Source organism: Dromiciops gliroides, chromosome 1, assembly GCF_019393635.1.
Source record: "Dromiciops gliroides isolate mDroGli1 chromosome 1, mDroGli1.pri, whole genome shotgun sequence".
NCBI lineage: Eukaryota > Metazoa > Chordata > Mammalia > Microbiotheria > Microbiotheriidae > Dromiciops > Dromiciops gliroides.
In genome coordinates, this window is record NC_057861.1 from 317,051,054 (window position 1) to 317,071,028 (window position 19,975).

At 42.3% G+C, this 19,975-nt stretch overlaps 1 protein-coding gene across 4 annotated transcripts in view; it reads right to left on the minus strand.

Moving 5' to 3' along the window:
- Positions 1 to 19,975, minus strand: part of CTIF (cap binding complex dependent translation initiation factor) — a 509,051-nt gene that overhangs the window by 336,411 nt on the left and 152,665 nt on the right. For all 4 annotated transcript variants that reach the window (XM_043966134.1, XM_043965952.1, XM_043965891.1 and 1 more), the window contains one exon: positions 3,055 to 3,128. In XM_043966134.1, the coding sequence (XP_043822069.1) occupies positions 3,055 to 3,128 (74 nt within the window). The remainder of the gene's footprint in view (positions 1 to 3,054; positions 3,129 to 19,975) is intronic.

Consider the following 19,975-nt stretch of genomic DNA (forward strand, 5'->3'; position numbering starts at 1 on the left):
TTTGCAGGTTCCATACTGAACCACTGAAAGTGAAAAAGAAAATGACAAAGAGATAGGGTCCAATGAGTCACAGAGAGACTAGATTTTTACCTTAATTCAGTGTGTGATACATAATGGGCATGCAGGAAGAGTACAATGGCTTCTTAACAGGCCTCCTGGCCATGTGTAAATCTCTTCTCCAATCCATTCCTCATACAGTAGCCTGAATAATCTTTTAAATTCTTTGCTGCAACCACATCATTTCTCCAATGAAAAGCTTTGTGGCTCCTCATTACCTACTGAGTAAAGTAGAAACTCAATCTTGGCAATCAATGCCCTCTACAATATGGCTCCAATATAATTTTCTTAACTTATGCTCTTCATCTTCATGTACTTTAAATTCTAGGAAAACTAGACTGTTGTTGTTTTGTAACATGCCAGGCCCAGAATGGTCCATTTTCCAGCTAATCTTTGCAAGTTAAAGGGGTCTCCCTTTCTTCCAGGCCCAACTTTGATGTCATCTCCATCAGGAAGCCTTTTATGACCTCTTCCCCAGATGAAAGTAACTTCTCCTTGCTCAAATTTCTTGCTTCACTTTGGTTTTAGCTCTCCTTTGCACTTATCACATTTTCTTTTGTATCAGTTATTGAGATGTCTTCAAATTCCTTGTGAGCAGGACCTGTGTGATGTTTATCTTTGTGTCTTGCTGGTAATAAAAGTTTAATATATATATATATATATAGTTAAGGGCTAAAATTCTAGCTAAACTGTCTAAAATATCTAATGAGTGGTCGCCAATAAATTAGAAGCTTTAGCAAGAGTTAGACTTTTAAGCATTTATTAAGGAGAATAAGAATTTGGTAAAGAGAGAGAGAAAGGCCTAGATTCCTATCTATTGAAGGGAGAGCACATTTCTAGCTCCCCTCTCCACCAGTGTCTTCAGGAAAGAGAGTGAGACTGAGCGCCAGTCTCTTCCTTCCTCCTCCCAATAGCCCGCGTCACTTCCTGACGCCAAAGAAAAGACTCCTGGTCTTGCCCTCAAAGACCTTCGCTTCATGGGTGGAACTCTTCTACAGTAAGTCTCCAGCAGGTGGCGTTATTCCAACCATTACTATATATATATATATATATATATATTTTTTTTTTTTTTTTGTAAAAGCATTTAAGTTAGAGTCAGAAGACCTGGGTTCAAGTATATGTGACCTTAGACATGTTATTCCACCGTGGTAGGCTTCAGTTTCTTCATCTGTAATATGAGGGTTTCAGAGCAGATAATAGCTAAAGTTCCTTACAGTTCTTATATTCAATGATCCTGTGATTAGCCCCTCAGAATAGAATCCAATACATGTAGAATGTAGAGAGCGCTATAGTCTGCTCAGGAGAAACAGGGCAAGCTTATAAATGTCTTTTCAAAAAAAAAGCCCCCCAAAGTTGGGGGCTGATTCTTTACTTTCCCCAAGAGTTTACAGATCACTTACTAGTGGACAGATAAGTTAGGAGATGGGGGAGGTCATAAAGTTCAAGAACTTTGGGGAAGAGCATACAGTTCAAATGTCCACTGGAATATCTGAAATTATAAAGGAGTTCATGGGAAAACAGGATTTGGGCTACCAAAATACCATTTCCAGAAAATATTTCAGGGATATTCTATTGCAAAAAGATATGCCTGGATTGTTTTAGATTGGGGCCTACTTAGGCAGGTTCATACTCAGTTTATAAAACAGACAAAGGGGAGGTACCAAGGGAGTTCCACTTTAGTTGGTGTCTTAAGATCTGAGAACTTGAGCTCCAAGACCAGAAAGCTGGGATCTTCTGACCTCCTTCCATGACCTAAGGTCATGGATGAAAGCCTAATGCTAGCCCCTTCTGATACCAGTTTGCAAAATAACCCAAAGGCCACAAAACCTGCATTTCCAGGGGAAATATTTTCTGATTCACTTCCTTCTAAGTAGGTCTATATATATGGAAGATCTCCAGGCAAATAATTTAAATGACTCACTGGGAGAGAAGTTCAATTAGGGGCTGGAACCTATGATGTATTACTGTGGGGGTGACACATACTGGTGACAGTACCTTTGTCAACTACATCCTCTTCTCCTCTCCCTTTCTCTATCCTCTTTCACCAGATACCATATTTTCTCTTTCTCTCTTTCCCTTTCCCTATTTTTCTTCTAATCTTTTCTATCTAAGCTCCTTGAGGGCAGAGACTTTGTTCTTTCTCTGTGACCCCCAACCCAGTGCCAGGAACAAAGCAAGTGCTTAATCAGTGTTTGCTGAGTAACTTCCTCACCTTCTCTCTCCAGTCTTTCTTTCCTCCCTACTTCCCCTTGCTTTTCCCCTTTCCCTCTTATTTTCTTCTTTCTTCCTTTCCTCTTCACCTACATCTTCTTTTCTCTCTATCCTTTTCTTTCTGCTTCTATTTCTTTTTCTCTTTGACCACTCTTTTTTCATCTACACCTTATATCCTTTCCAATTTTCTGTCCCACTTCTGGGCCCCTGTCTATACCTCCCATTGAACCTGTTCCTTGTACCTAGCACAGCATAGCTCCACTGGAAATCATGAGAGCAGTGGAAACTGTTAACTCCAACTCACAAAATGTCAGAGTTGGAAAGGACTTGAGAGTGAGGGGTCATTAAGTCCAATTTGTGACAGAAAGAGAATTCCCTCTATAGTAGAACTGAGAAATGGCCATGCAACCTTTGCTCAGATGTCTTTGTTAAGAAGGGGGGGGGGGCAACTAGATGGTGCAGTGGTTAAAGCACCGGCCCTGAATTCAGGAGTACCTGAGTTCAAATCCGGCCTCAGACACTTGACACTTACTAGCTGTGTGACCCTGGGCAAGTCACTTAACCCCCATTGCCTGCAAAAAACAAACAAACAAACAAACAAAAAAAAAACAAAACAATGAATGCATTCATGTACCTATCTTTCCACAGCCCCTCCAAGAAAAGAGGGAAAGGAGGCAAGATGAACATCTGTTTGCAAAGCACCGAATTCACTACCTGTAGAGGGATTGGAGGTAAAGAACATAAGAATATCACCCTCTCCTAAAACAGGAAGAAAGGTGAGCTTACCGGAAAGAATCAAAGGTATTGGCAGCCCAGATCTCAGTCCCCAACATGTCCACAGAGTTGTCTTTGTTGCCATTCTAAAAGAGAGGACAGAAATAGAGAAGGAAGTCATTATTCAGAGCGTCCCAGCATGAGAACAGGCCAGTTCACATTCACCCCTTTAGGAGACAACCCCTAACTTACCACCTGCCAAGGTTCTATGGCATACATTTCTGGCTTTCACAAAACTGAAATGTCATCATGAGAGTGGAAGCTTCAAGGGCATCTGATCTAATCCAGTCCTGCGGAAGAACACCATCTCCCATATCCAGGACAAGTAGCCACCCGATTTCCACTTGAAAAGCTCCAGCAAAAGGGAAATAACTACGTGGCAAGGTCACCCCATTCCATTTTGGGATTAGCCGATAGTAAATCTTTCCTCACGTCAATGTGAGATCTGCTTCCCTGCCCATTCCGGCCAAGCAGAATGAGTATGTGAGCGCCCTTCTGAAACTTAGACAGCTATGACATGCCCAGTTCCTTCAACAGATCCCACTATAGCCTCATCTCTAGTACCTTCACGATCCTGACCATGCCCCTCCACTGGAGGTGACAAGAAAAAGAAAATCGTTTCTACACGGGAATTTCTCCACCTATGAGAACCTCTAGGCTCCTTTACAGCACACCTTCCATAAGACCTTTCCTGAATCCTCTGTGCACCCTTCCAGATGCTAATACCTCCCTTCTGAAGTTCTCCCATTTGTTTTTGAATATATTTTATATGTCCTTATATTTGTACATGTTGTTTCCCTGATAGAATGCAAGCTTCTTGAGAGCAAGCACCATTTCATTTTTTCATGTGTGGGGGGCAATGAGGGTTAAGTGACTTGCCCAGGGTCACACAACTAGTTAAGTGTCAAGTGTCTGAGGCTAGATTTGAACTCAGGTCCTCCTGAATCCACAGCCGGTACTTTATCCACTTCGCCCACCTAGCTGCCCCCAGCATCATTTCATTTTGGAGAATTGACCAATTGCTATAAGGCCAATGCTAGACCAATCAATGAATAAGTATCTATTAAGCACCTACTATATACCTATGCTACTCAGTAAACACCTACCTGTATCCCCAGCAGAGAAGCAGAGGAGTAATATTTGGTGCAATGGAAGGAATATTGGATTCGGGGGCAGGACTCAGGTGAAGTCCAGGTTTGGTGACTAGTCAGATGACTTTGGACAAGTCACTTAACTTTACGGTTTCCTCAACTGCAACGTAGAGATAATAATACTGGAAATCTCTACCTCACTGAATTACTGTAAGGATCAAATGAAGTAATGTATGTCAAATACTTTGAAAATCTTCTCAAGAAGACTAATTAGCTCCTACTTGTCTTACTTGTCATGAACACAAGCCCTACTCAATTATCAACTCTGTGATCAAAAGAGTCTAGAAGGCTCCATCTTCATACTATCAAAGCCCCATTACTGTCCCTTTTTATAACATGATTCTAGGTCTCCCTCTCTGACCTTGGCCACAAACAATATCTGAGAGCCAAGAGCAGCCTGAATCGAACAAGCAGGATAAAAATAGCCAAGTGAAAACAACCTCTGCCCTGGAATGGGAGCTCATCAACTCTGTTCTCTGATGTCATTTCGGATGACCTCCTGACCTGGACCCCTTACTTGTCTAGACCTGTCTAGCTCAGTGCTTACCTAGATTCCTAGTCCAGCCCCACCCCAACCCCAGCCCCTGCCCCAAACAGCCACTCCATGCCCTGAAGTGATACCAACATATTTCAGGATCAGAAGGAGAAGATGAAGAGAAAAATCACAACACACTGAGCTCTCAAATTGTATAGAGAAGTGGAAGGAACCTCAGAAGTCTCTAAATGCAACTCCCTCATTTTACACATAAGAAAACCAAGGTCACACAGGCTGAGTAAATAAGAGTAAATAAGTAACCATCTCTCCTACTGAAGCTCTCTCCTTCCCCTCCCTCCCTCCCCCCTCTCTCTTTGTCTCTGTCTTTCTCCCTCTCCCCTTCCCTTTCTTTCCCTTCCTTCCTTCCTCTTTCTTTCTCCTCCTTCTCCTCCCTCCCTCCCTTTTTCTTCTTTGTTATCTCAGGTTAAAATGTTCTCTTTCTCCTCAAATTTCCCTCCTTCCTTCCTTCCTTTCTTTCCTGCCTTTCTTTCACAGGGTCATGAGGGTTAAGTGACTTGCCCAGGGTCACACAGTTAGTGTCAAGTGTCTGAGGCCACATTTGAACTCAGGTCCTCCTGAATCCAGGGTCTGTGCTTTATCCACTGCACCATCTAGCTGCCCTGCCTCCTCAAATTTTCTCAGAGCACTTCAGCTGAATCACTCCTTTGTCCCCATCATATCTGACCCTATATTATAATTATTTGTGTTCATGTCATACCCCTTTAGTAGAGTGTAATATCCTGAGGATAGGAACTGTTATTTGTATTGTTGTTTTTGAAATTTCTGCCTCCCTCTAACTGGCACAGCACTTTTTACATGTCAGGTGGCTAATACATGTTTGTAGAACTGAATTATGCTGTCCCATCTCTAAATTCCTCAGCCTAGACTTTGAAGTTCCACTGTACAGGCTTTCTCTATAGTCACCATCATACCAAGCTTATTTCCCATAATCCTCTACTGTTGTCACCATTAATTCATTGCTTTCTTCTTCAAGAACAAGGATCCTGTCTTCTGTTTCTCATGTAACTCCTTCTGCACAGTGCTAGGACCCAGGAATGCTTGCCAGCTAATTAAAGTGACTCTACTTTGTAATCAAAGGGCTACGCAGGGTGCTGGACCCTACTGAGGCGAGGGGGCGGGGCAATTACTTAAAGATGGCAAGTCTACAGCCAAGCCTGAGATTGAAAAATAAGCCATAACAATAAAACCGCCTCAAATCAGGATGTAGCTCAAGGGCGATGAGGAGAGACAGGGATATAAATCTTCAGCTTTCACCTCAGGGGGTGAAACTTTGGCTGTTCCTCCTGAGCTGGCAGACAGAAAAGAGAGGATCCCAGGGAAGCTCAATGTCACCTCACCGGGGCAACTGAGAATATATACATGCCCAAGAGCTGACAAAGACTCCACAATCCCAACCAGGCAAGTGCTTAACAAACGCTGAAGACAAACACAGAAACACGACTTCCGCCAAGGTAGCATGTCCAACAAGGGACCTTAAAAGCTCTTTTTGGCCTGAAGACCCCTGAGGGGGCTAATCTGACAGTCACCAGGGGCAGAAAAAGGAAACTGAAAAGTAAATAGGAGGAACGGCTGAGGGAGCCCCCTTCTCTGCCCCCTTCTAAAAACAGTCATGGTTTTTGTAACATGTGGGCCTTGAGCTACACAACAGATGTATTCCTGGAAAGGTGTGTGTAAACTGAGTTCTGTTTTAATTGCATAAAAAGGCACTATTGCAGTTTCAACTACACAGAGACATCCGGACATTACAGATGCCTCCTCGTGCACATTTAACTCCAAGGCAATAAGTACAACTGCTTCCAGAACAGGGATGCCCAGGTCCCAAGGCATTATTGCAGTTTCCCTAACAGTAACACCTGTACCTGACTAGTATTTCCTAGCCAGTAACCCCAGGACATTGCTGTTGTATGCACCCAGACATTGTTCTAGTTTCCTGTATATTCACCCATAGGCATTCTTTATTACTGTTTCTTGTACTGTAACACCCAGATAACATTGCAGTTTCCTGCACTATTATAACACCAGACATTTCTGTGGTATACAGCAGAGCTGTCAAACTTGTGGCCAGAATCAGGTTAAAATATAATCAGGAAATGTTGAACAAAATAAATAAAAATACAATACAACATAGATGATGTTAAATTGTGGTTTTCTAAATCAATAGGCCAATCACAGGGAGCCATTTGTATTTGAGTTTGACATCATTGATATACAGCACAGCAATATCCAGACATTATTGTAGCTTCCTGCACATAGGCATTACTATACAAACAGCTAGATGGTACAATGGGTAGAGTACCAGACTCATTTTCTCAATTCAAATCTGGCCTTAAACACTTATCAGCTGTGTGACCCTGGGTAAATCACTTAACCCCATTAGCCTCAGTTTCCTCATACGTAAAATGAGCTGGAGAAGGAAATGGCAAACCACTCCAGTATCTGCCAAGAAAACCCCAAATGGAGTCACAAAGAGTCAAACATGACTGAAAAGACTGAACAACAAATGTTTCCAGCCCCAAACTACAAAATTGAACATTAATTCAGACCTGTGTCTGGACTGTAGCCTTGACTGAGAAAGAGATAGGTCGTTAAATAGTTATATCAATGGTTAGGGAAATCTTTTTAAAAATCAGGCACTTTGTCCCAATTAGTGAATTACTCAGGACCAATCACTTGAACCAGGTTGTTTGTGTTCCTACTACCTTAAGAGTTGATGTGATAATAGGTAAAAGTGCTAAGTACTCCTTGAAAGAAAGTTATTACATAGAGATCAAGCCTCCTTTCTGATCATACCATCATAATAAACATCTTTGTGTTACAGAACATTGTCAAGTCCTAGTTAATAACCTACTTAAAGAAGCCATATTTGACATAACAATATTCCAATACAAGAAAAGAAATTTGGACAAAGTCTATACACACACATGTGTAGATATACACACATACATACATGTATACATATATACACATATACACACAGTTCTTTAGGGTCTTCATTCTTCAGGGTCTCGGCCCATGGAGCTAAAGTTTTTATAGCCAGAAGGAGCAGCAGAAATCATCTAATATCTTCATTTTATAGATAAGACAGCCAAGTACTAGATGGGGAAAATGACTTGCCCAGGGTCACCAGTAGGTAGATAAGTCACGATTCAAACTCAAGTTCTTTGACTATTACACCACAGCCAAAGATAGAAAAGCCTCCTCTCACCCAAGAAGTGTTTCCACCTTTGTGCCTGCTCATTGCCAAGGCTAATGCCCCAAGTGCTGTCCACACCCTCTGGAAAACCTGCAGCCTAGAAGCTTCAGGAAAGGGAGATAGCTTTTTACCAGCCCCTATAAGCTCTCTGCTCCCATCCCCCATATGCTATGGAAACCACTCAAGTTCAACTTCAAGGGGAAAAATAGAGAAACACTCTTTTCCCCTTCTACCCATCAAAAACCTCCACAGACTCCAAGTTCCATCCCTACCTTTGCCATGAAATGATGCTGGATGAGTCTGGCCTACTCTGATCTAATGCACACAGCAAAGGGAGAAGAAGGGGGGGGGTAACTAAACTGTACATAAGGATCCCTGGAGACTAACGTTGAAAACCACATTTTCACATTATGTTTTAATGTATTTTAATTTAACTTTGTTAAATATTTCCCAATTAGATTTTTATCTAATTACATTATTAAATTATAATTGTGATTGTGTTCTATATAATTAAAGGGCATAGGGATGTCTGACACCCCTGTCCTACAGTATTTACAATTTGTACCAAACTTAAATCCTGTCTTATATTGTTCTCTGTTTCACAGTATTTTTCTCTCCTCGGCAAAGTTGTAGGCTTCTCTCAAACCATCTTCTTCTTCTCCTACATTCTTCCACAGTAGAGTTCCATCATTTGGCATAGAGCTGGTGGTTAATAATCATAATAACTGCTCACATTTATATAGCACCTACTATGTTCCAGCCACTGGAGATACAAAGAAAGGTAAAAATACATTCCCTGCTCCCAATCTAATGGAAGAGACGACATGCAAATTACTATGTACAAATAAACTATATACAAGATTAAGTGAAAATAATCAACAGAGGGATGGCACTAGAATTAAGAGGGATGGAGAGGGGACAGCTAGATGGCGCAGTGGTTAAAGCCTGACCCTGGATTCAGGAGGACGTGAGTTCAAATCCGGCCTCAGACACTTGACACTTACTAGCTGTGTGACCCTGGACAAGTCACCTAACCCCCATTGCCTGCAAAAAACAAACAAACAAACAAGAGGGATAGAGAAAAGTTTCCTGGATAAGGTAGGATTTTAGCTGGAACTTGAAGGAGGCCAGGGAATCCAGACAGCAGAAATGAGAACAGACAGCATCCCATTCTTGGGAGACAGCCAGTGGGAGTTGGGAGATGTTTGACCTTGTAGAGATCACTTCCCTTCTCTGGGACTCAGTTTCCTCATGTGTACAATGAGAAGGGGGTGGAACAGGACTTCTGCAAGTTCTATTTTAGATTCAAAGACAAGCATCGTAGCAGGCCAAAATGTGCAGAGCGCGCCCTACCAACAAGACTTAGAAGCAGTCAAGTGCTTTCCACTGTTACTAGAAATGACAACAAGACAGTTCTGATCCTTGTTCTCCAAGCCTGTGTCTTTGCAAAAGAAAACTTCTTTGGGTCATGTACTCTTCTGACTCCTTTGGGCCCGCGATCGTCTCCTATTTTCTTTCTCTAATTAAGACAGATTAGAGAGAGGTGGGAAGCGATGGCTGCAGCCAGAGCTAACTGTACTTCCTGAGCAATCCCTGACCCTGGACAACACTTTCTCTTCGCTAATTAGGTTTGTTTGTTTGGTTTTCAATGTGGCCAGTATTTGTATTCATTCTGGACTGTGACAGGAGGGGCTGAGGCTGGCAGCCTGCCCAGCTTGCTGCTGGTGATAAAATGTGGTCACACAGTTACTCTGACTGCCTGTTTTCCCAACTCCCACTTGGGCCCTGGGCGAAGACACACTTGTGGTCTAACCAGCTCTGAAAAGTGGTAGAGGGCATCAAGTGTTGGGGGAAGACCTGGGCTCGAATGCTGCCTCAGACACTTCCTAGCTGTGTAACCCAGGGCAGGACACTTTACATCTCTGGGCCTCAGTTTCCTCATATGTAAAATTAGGGGTGTGTGGACACAATGACCTCTCAAGTTCCTTCTAGCTCTAAATCCCCAATTCCTGAGCAAGGCTCTTATGTTATGAAATGCTTAGCATCTTAACTTGGCTGCTGTTCAATCATTTTAGTTGTGTCGAACACTTCATGACCCAATTTGGGTTTTTTTTGGCAAAGATACTGGAATGCTTTGCCATTTTCTTCTCCAGTTCATTTTACAGATGAGAAAACTGAGGCAAAGAGAGTAAAGTGACCTGTCCAACTAGTCACCTACAGCTAGTAAGGGTTTGGGGTCCTCACCAAGATGGAGTCTTCGTGACTTCAGGTCTGATGCTCTATCCACTGTGCCTGATAGCTGCCCTGAGCCTGGGCCACCTCTCAAATCTATAAAAGTCCAGAGCAAACTGTCCGGTAAGACCTTCCCAACCAGCCCAGACCACAGAGCATTCCCTTCCCCTAACTGCCTCACCATGGTCCATCCCATGCATTCTGTATTCAGTGTTCAATGTCTCCTGTGGGTGGTTGTTTTTTCACACGTGTATACGTGGTTCATTTTGTCTCCCAACTAGCTTAAATGCTTCTCAAGGGCAGAGGCTGTGGTCATACATGCCCATAGAACCTAAGATAATGTTCAGTGTACAATGGGAGTTTTATAGATTTTATTCAATAGAATGACTAGTTCCTTAGCTTCTCTTGTGCCAGCTACAAGATCATCCCTGTTTGTGATCTAGGGAACACCCGACTTCCTTTAGCCTTCCTAGGATCTCAGTGATTTTTGTTTGTTATAACGAGAGTGCTGAACCCAGAGTCTGGGTATGTGAATTCAAATCCTGGCTCTGCTACTTACAACCTGGGCAAGCATATTTCTTCTATAAGATCACAATTTAGAGCTGGAAGGGAATTTGGAGGTCACTGACTCCAACCCCCTCATTTTACAGAAAAGTAAACAGGTACATAGCAATTAAGCAACTTGCCCAGAGGCCATGCAGTTACCAAGAGTATGAGGTGAGATTTGACTCAGAGTCAGAACTTTATCCACTCCTCCACACTGCCTCTACTACCCTGTCTGCAACTTTCCTTTGTGGCTTATCACAATCTGCCTTCCATTACATTTATGTGGGTCCCTGCCATATCCCTACTAGTGAGTAGACTGTAAGACCTTTGGGATAGCATCTGGGTAATTTTTGTCATCTTATATTTCTAGCACCTAGCGTAATGTTTTGCACATATTAGCTACTCAGTAAGTGTTTGTGGAATTCAACAGAAAAGATAGATCTGTTTGTTATAAAAGCAAATAAACCCTAAAGCTTCATAATTACTTCTAAAGGTATTTGACATTATCCATAATAATAAAAGCAAGTACTTATATAGTATTTTAAATTTTGCAAAGTGCTTATGTAAAGCGTATTATTTCAGTGAATCTGCACAACAACCCTGTGAGGTAGGTGCTATTATTTCTCCCATTTTACATATGGGGGACCTGCAGTTTAGAGAGGTTAAGTGACTTGCCCCAGATTACACAGTTTAGTAAGTGTGAGGCAGGATTCAAACTTAGGTCTTTCTGACTCCAAGTCAGCACACTACCTAACTGCTTCAATTAGGAAGGAAATGCATCTACTATGTGCCAGGCACTGTGCTAAGAACTTCACAATTGTTATCTCATTTGAACTGGACAATGATCCTAGGAGGTAGGTACTATTATTAGCCCCATTTTACATTTGAGAAAACCGAGGTAGTCAGAAGTTAAGCAAATTGCCCAGGGTTACCTGGCCAGTAAGTGTCTGAAGCTGCATTTGAACTCAGGTCCTCCTGAATCCAGGGCCAGTGCTTTATTCACTGCACCATCTAGCTGCTGCCCCCCCCCTCAAAATAAATAAAATTTGATTTAATTTAAAACAAATTTGAAGAGACTGAATCATTCGTGATTTGGAGCACATTTTTTCACATAGTTACCAACAGCTTGGATTTCTTCCTTTGAAAACTGCCTGTTCATATCCTTTGCCCACTTTTCATTTGGGGAAAAAAGACTTATTCTTATAAATCTGAAGCAGTTCCTTATATAGCTGGAATTAACAGCTAGAATGTGAACTCCTTGAATGTAGGGTCCAATGTTTTTGCCTTTCTTTGCATTCTAACCCTTTAGCACGGCACCCAGATTGAACACCTTTTGACTGACTCAGCTTCAGTCTCTCAGTATCAATTCCCAGCTCACCTGACCGAGCACTTCCTCAGTTCCACTCTGAATAGGTAGCTTCAACACCAGTGTAATAATAGCAGCGACCATTTTCATGGGGCTTTACAAATGCATTGTCTCATTTCACCCTGACAACAAGCTTTTGAGGTGGGTGCCTGTATATGCAGCAAGATAAAATACAAACTCCATAGCCTGGCATTTAAAGCCCTCCACAACCAGGCTCCAGTCTGTCTTTCCAGACTTATTTCAAACTACTCTGCTGCAGGCACTATATGTTCCAGACTAATTGGCCTATTAGCTATTCCCTGAACTTGGCATTCCATCCTCCATCTCCATGCATGTGCACAGGCTGTTCTCTCATGCCTAGAACATAGCCTCTCCTAACCTCTCCACCCCCTAGAATCCTTAGCTTTCTCCTCCTCCTCCTCCACCAGCACCATCACTATCACTGCCATTTATATAGTGCTTACACTGTGTCAGGCACTATGCTAAGCACTTTACAATGATTATCCTGTTTGATTCTCACAACAACCCTGGGAGGTTGGTGCTATTATTTATCTTCATTTTACAGATGAGAAAACCGAGGCAAAAAAAGGTGATGTGACTTGTCCAGGGTCACACAGCTAGTAAGTGTCCGAGGTTAGATCTGAACCCAAGTCTAAGCTCAGGTACCCCTTTCTACTGCAAGCCTTTCTGATCTTACTTGTTAGTATGTTCTCCCTCCTCAAATTATCTTGTATTTATTTAGTTTTTTGTTTGTTTGTTGTTTTTTTTTAGTGAGGCAATTGGGGTTAAGTGACTTGCCCAGGGTCACACAGCTAGTAAGTGTTAAGTGTCTGAGGTCGGATTTGAACTCAGGTACTCCTGAATCCAGGGCCGGTGCTCTATCCACTGCGCCACCTAGCTGCCCCTAGTATTTTCTTATATTCTGCATTTTCCAATAGAATGTAACCATGATGTCAGGGACTATTTAATTTTTGTCTTTTTATTCCCAGGATAAAGGGAAACTTGCTTGACAGTAGAGCTAAATTAGCTTTCATACAGACTTCTCACAATCATCACTCCCCTCCAATCCCCTCACTTTCTGCTTAAGCTGTCTCTCCTCACCTCGGCTTCCCTCAAGGCTCAACTCAAGCACCATTGACATACTTTGATGACTTAGCTGACACCCTGAGCTGCTAAGACCTCCCCCACCAAACTGTCTTATATCTATTTTGTGTATAACGGGGGTGTACAAATACATATGTATGTGTGTGTGTATACATATATACATGGCTATGGCTATGTGTACATATATGTGTATACACACACACACACACACACACACACATCTCCTCTAGCTAGATTGTTAGCTTCTTATAGTCCTACTAGAGGCTGCTAGCTTGCACAGAGTCCTGGACCTGGAGCCGGTGAAACCTGAGCTCAAATCCAGTATCAAGCACTTACTAGCTAGAGGACCTTAATCTCTGTTTGCCTCAGTTTCCTCAATTGTAAATTGGGGATAACAACAGCACCTACTCCCTACTCCTAGGTTGTTATGAGTATCAAATGAGGTTGGATTTGTAAAGCACAAGCACAGTGCCTGGCACATAGTAGGTGCTTGTTTCCTCTCTTCTTGAGGACAAAGACTCTTTCTTTTCTGTCTTACTATCCCTAGTACCTGGCATGATGCCTTGCACAATAGTAGGCACTTGGTAAGTGCTTGCTGAATTTAGCTGGTATATAATTATATAAGTACATTATAGAATATATAAATATATAACATAAATCATATAATAACATACAAAATATATGTATTATATTATAAAGTATATGTTATGTGATAACAGATTATATAATTAACAAACTGAGTAGTGTAAGTGCTGGAGGAGTTAGGAGAAAAGACACAAAAGTGCAGGTTTTAGTGATTAAAAGGAGAATAGCCTGGTTGGGATTGCTGGGGTTTTTTTAAAGCCTTGAATGGTGACTTTAATTCAATAAATATTTATTAGAGAATGTTTTTTGGGGGCAGCTAGGTGGCACAAAGGATAAAGCACCAGTCCTGGATTCAGGAGGACCTGAGTTCAAATCCGGCCTCAGACATTTGACACTTACTAGCTGTGTGACCCTGGACAGTCACTTAACTCCATTACCTCACCAAAAGAGAGAGAGAGAGAGAGAATGTTTTTAAAATTATTTTTATTGATGTCATCTGTATTTTTACATCAAAATAGTTTTCTCCAGTATCTCTTCCTCTCCCCTTCACAGAGAGCCATCCCAAATAATAAACTCTATTTTTAAAAGATTTTTTTTAAAAGAGGGGAAAAATCTATATAATCAATCAATTCATTTAAAAAGTTCTGAAAACATGTGCAATGTGCATCACCTGTGGACCCTCCCCCTCCAAATAGGGATGGGTTGGAGTGTTCTCTCATAATCAATCTATTGAAGAATAAGTTTTCTAGTTTGTTGTTGGGGTTTTTTTGGTTTGTTTGTTTTGTTTTGTTTTTTCAGAGTCAGCCTCAGAACCAGAAGACTTTAGGTTTAAGTTCCACCTCCGGTACATACTGACTGAGACCCTGGGCAAATCACTTAAGCTTTTAGGGGACCAGACAATTCTCTAAGTCGACAAGTTGTACAGCAAGAGCAAGCAATGCCACTTGCATTCGTAGAGGGAGCTTTCCATCCTAGAGTTCTTTTAAAAAGTGAAATCACCAAGTCCAAAAAAGGGTAAGGGGAAAGGTAAGTGAAGAGGAGAAATGAGAGCATCCTCAGCTTTGGCAGTGGTATAGACAAAGGCAGGAGGCAGGGAGTTAGGACTGGCAATGAAGCCAGTGCATTCTGTCCTTCCTGAGGACCCCTGTTCTTCGAGGGGAAGGTAAGCAGAAACTGCCTGAAAGGAGAATGATGGATGACCTGGAGAACTGTGCAGACAATGCATTAGGATGCATTCCCTATTAGAAGCTGGAAGCCTCTCAGCCCCAAGGAGCATCTGTCATGCCAGGCAGAAGGGAGCTGGGAAGGATGGATGGGCCCAAATCCAATTACTACAGCAAGCACCGAGCAAATGGACAGCCTATTTGATGAGAACCCACCTTGACAAGCAGCTAATTTGTTCTTCCCTGAAACCCTAAGCCCCCTCCAGCCCCCGTCGAGAGGAGGGCTGGGAGGAGAAATGGACAGTGGCAGCAGCTGTCAGGGTGGAGGCAAACACTGACACCTTAAAAGAAGCTGCCTAAACTCAGAAATTCTCTACCGGAGATTGAAGCTCAAGAGAAAAAAACAGAAGTTCCCTGGGTCTAGCTGGAGTTGGAAGCTATTAGCAGGACTACAGAAGAATAATTTGACTAATAACAATTTTGGAGAGTATGGATCTATGATATAAATGAAGCAGGCAACTCTTCCATTGTCACACACCTGAAATTTTTCTGAAACAAGGAGTCTGACAGCCTTACTTGGGGACATTAAGGCAGTGACTTTCTAGGGTCACAGAGGACTTTCACCTAGGTTTCCTGATTCCAAGGCCTGTGGCTCTCAATTCACTATAATACCCAACTTGGAGTGAGGAGACCTGGGTCAGAATCCTAGAATGCCATGATCTTAAGCACGTTTCCTCACCTGTAAAATGGAGACACTATAGGGGCAGCTAGGTGGCACAGTGGATAGAGCACTGGCCCTGGAATCAGGAATACCTGAGTTCAAATCCGGCCTCAGACACTTGACACTTACTAGCTGTGTGACCCTGGGCAAGTCACTTAACCCCAATTGCCGCAAGCTCCCCCCCCAAAAAAAAAACATTTTTTAATGGAGACACTATCTAACTCTTGTGTGTTCTTCTGAACAAGAAAAGGCTTCCTGGGTTGGTGCTCTGAGTGTCCATCTCATGTTCACAAGGACCCTGTGAGATAGTCTTATTAGCCCCAAGAGGCTGAGCCTAAGGTCACTCAGAAGACCTGATGGCAGGGTTTCAAACACCAAGTTTGGTGTGCCTGCTCCACTATGGAAGACTGCCAAGATACACGTTGTATCGTAAGGAATCCTGGGGTGCAAGGGATGACTGAGACAATAAGACTGACCAAAGGAAGGCTACAGCTTCTAAGGATGAGGTCATGGCAGAAGGGAGGGATCAGCTGGTCTTGCTAATAGCTTAGAGCCTGGCAGCCATGGAGCAATCTGCTGGGAAGAGGAGAGCGCAGATTACCAGATGCTGAAAGCCAATTCTCTAGGAATGGGGTTCAAATAATGCGAAGAGATTGGAGTCAGTGAAGCCAAGACAGATGAAGGACCAAATTCTAGGTGGTTGGCATGGGAGCAGTTATGCACCACTTGGGGGAAGTCTCATGACCTCTCCGAGCCTCGGTTTCCTCACCTGTCAAATGAGGTTGTTGGACTGGATGATCTCTAAGGCTACTACTTCTAGCTCAAAATGCCTACTCAAGCACACAAGCTGCAGAGAAGGATCAAGGATATAAAAGAGGGTCTAAGTCCACAGGGAATGCTTCTTTTAAAAGATAAATCTGGGGGCAGTTAGGTAGCGCAGTGGATAGAGCATTGGCCCTGGAGTCAGGAGGACCTGAGTTCAAATCCAGCCTCAGACACTTGACACTTACTAGCTGTGTGACCTTGGGCAAGTCACTTAACCCCAATTGCCTCACCCCCCAAAAAAAAAATTTTAAAGAGAAATTTGAGTCCCTGAGTAGTTCTTAGGGCTCAATACACCAGTTCTGGTCCTTAAAGACCACGTATGTAGGTAGTGTATAGTGACTAACGTGTACAGTGTATAGTATGTAGTGGATAGAGAGCTGGGTCTAGAGTCAGAAAGCCCTAAGTTCAAATTCCACTTCAGAACCTTACCATCTGTGTGACCCTCGGCAAGTCACTTAACCCCTGTTCACCTTCATTTCCTTAAGTGTAAAATTCGGTACTGACAGCACTTGCCTCGTAGGGTTGTGAAGGTCAAATGAGATATCTGCTTGTTCTCTCTCCCTTCCCATTCCCTTAAAGTGATTAGAACAGATCAGGCTTTGATGCCCAGCTGGGCTCTGACACACAGCTGACTGCTGGTACTGTAGCTCTTTAGATGTCATTTATATAGGACACTTAAGATTCAAAAAACATAGAGCTAGATGGCCCAGTGGATAAGGCACCAGCCTTGGATTCAGGAGGACCTGAGTTCAAACCCAGCCTCAGACACTTACTAGCTGTGTGACCCTGGGCAAGTCACTTAAGCCCCACTGCCCTGAAAAAAAAAATATATATATATACACATATGTATATACACATGTATATACATATATATGCGCACACACACACACACACACACATATATATATATATATATATATATATATATATATATGTAATTTGGGCTTCGCAAAAGCCCTGTGGCATAGGCATTACAGCCTCATTGAATAGATGAGGGCACTTGGGTGGAGACAGGTTAAGTCAATCAAACAATCAATTCTCAGGCTTCTTACATCTGACGCCAACCCCCCCACACCCCACCTTACTCTACTGTACTCTTGGATCCAGTGACACTGACCTCCTGATTGTTCCATAAGCAAAACAATCCCTATTTTGGCTCTGGACATTTTCTCTGGCTGTCTCCTCTACCTGGAATGCTGTCTCTCCTCATAACTACTGACTTCCCTGACTTCTTTTAGTCCCAACTAAAATCCCACCTTTTACAGGAAGCCTTTCCCAGCCTCTTAATTCTAGTGCCTTTCCTAGGAATCATTAATAAACTCCTGCCCATAGCTTACTTTGTATGTATCTGTTTATATGTTGTCTCCCTCATTAGATTGTAAGTTTCTTCAGGGCAGGGGCTGTCTTTTGCTTCTTTTTGTATTTCCAGCACTTGACACAATGCCTGGAACACAGCAGACACTTAATGAATACTGACCGATTACTTGTCTTCCCTCTGTTGATTATTTCCTATTTATCTTGTATATAGTTTTTCTTTGTATATATTTCTTTGCATATTAGGTGAAATCTCCTTGAGGGCAAGGACTGTATTTTACCTCTTTTTATATCCCTAGTACCTAGCCCAGTGCCTGGCATATAGTAAGTACTTAACAAATGTTTATTGACTGACTGATGTCATTATGCCCATTTTATAGATGAGGAAACGCCAGACTGAGAGAGGTTGAGTGACTTCCCATAGTTATACAATTAGTTTAGTATCAGAGATGGAATTTAAACCCCTATCTTTCTTAACTCTCAGGCCATTTACCTTTCAATTCATAAGAAAGATCAATGAAGTCTGAAGGAAAGGTGCAAGGGTTCAATACCAAGGGATATAATAAAGGTTCAAACTCAGGAAAAAGCTCTGAATTTGCTGTCCTCAACATTCTGCAGGTGTTTGTATCCTGCATTGCATGTAACCTGCCTTTACTTTCAATTTCTGAATTTGTTCAGTCAGTTCTGCTGTGGCTGCCCTCCCTGGTCTCCATGACAACAACTGTCTCTAAGTGGTAGCCCACAATCCCCATTTTATTAGATAAGGGATGCAGAGACGTTAGTGACTTAGGATGCTGTAGCTAGTGGGAGATCAAGTTCAACAACAAAATATACTCAGCACACACTTTTTTTTTGTGAATTGGGGTTAAGTGACTTGACCAGGGTCACACAGCTAAATGTCTTAGAGGCTGGATTTGAACTTAGGTCCTCCTGAGTCCAGGACTGGTGCTCTATGCACTGTGACACTTGTGCAGCGTTGGGTAATAGGGCTAAAAAGACAATAATGAACTTTTCCTTCTCCTCAAGAGGCTCCTATTTATCTAGATACCAACATACATGATACAACACACACATACAGAGATAGTGTGAGAAGGGAGAGAGATGCACCCTCATAACTGGGTGGGTGAGGATGATTAGGAAATGCTTCTCACGAGAGGCAGCAGCTTAGCCCCAAGGGAAGAGGAGGAAGAAACATACACCAGAAAAGGAAGATAAACTGTGAGAAGATACAGAGATGGAAGAGGGGATGGTGAGTCTGTGGAACTGCTAATAGGCCGCTAGGTGTTTTAGTGGAAAGATCACTGAACTTGGAGTCAGTCAGATTTTAATTCAAATCCTGCTTCAAATATTTACTAGCTGTGTGACCTTGGGCAAGTCACTTAAACTGACCTCTCTCACCCTCAGTTTCTTCATCTGCAAAATGGACATAATGATGATGATGATGATGATGATGATAGCACCTAATTGACAGGGTTGTTGTGAAGATCAAATGAGATAATATAAACACACACACACACACACACAAATATAGTACTTTGTGGGGCAGCTAGGTGGCGCAGTGGATAAAGCACTGGTCCTGGATTCAGGAGGACCTGAGTTCAAATCCGGCCTGAGAGATTTGACACTTACTAGCTGTGTGACCCTGGGCAAGTCACTTAACCCCCATTACCCCACACAAAAAAAAAAACAACAAATATAAATAGTGCTTAAATAGTGCTATATGAATGTTGGCTATACTTACTATTTATCATTGCCAATTTGTATGGAATACAGAATTAGTAAAGGGGAGTAATGTGAATTAAGTCTGTAGATGGGGGCAGGCTTTAAATGCCAGACTGAGGAATATATGTATATACATATGTATATGTATTTGTTCTGTCATTACAATTGTGCCTCTCTGTGACTCCATTTCTTGGCAAAGATACTAGAGTGATTTGCCCAGGATCACACAGCTAAAAAAATGTCTGAGGTCAGATTTGAACTCAGGAAGATGAGTTTTCCTGACTCGAGGCCCAGCATTCTCTCCACTGTGCCACCTAGCTGTCCATGTCCATGTATATGTATATGTACACACAAACACATATTAAATGGAGGGAGGCTAGGGGTAAAATGTAAGCACTGATGATTTTTGAGCAGTCAAGTAACATCGCCAATCAACCTAAAATACAATTCTGTAT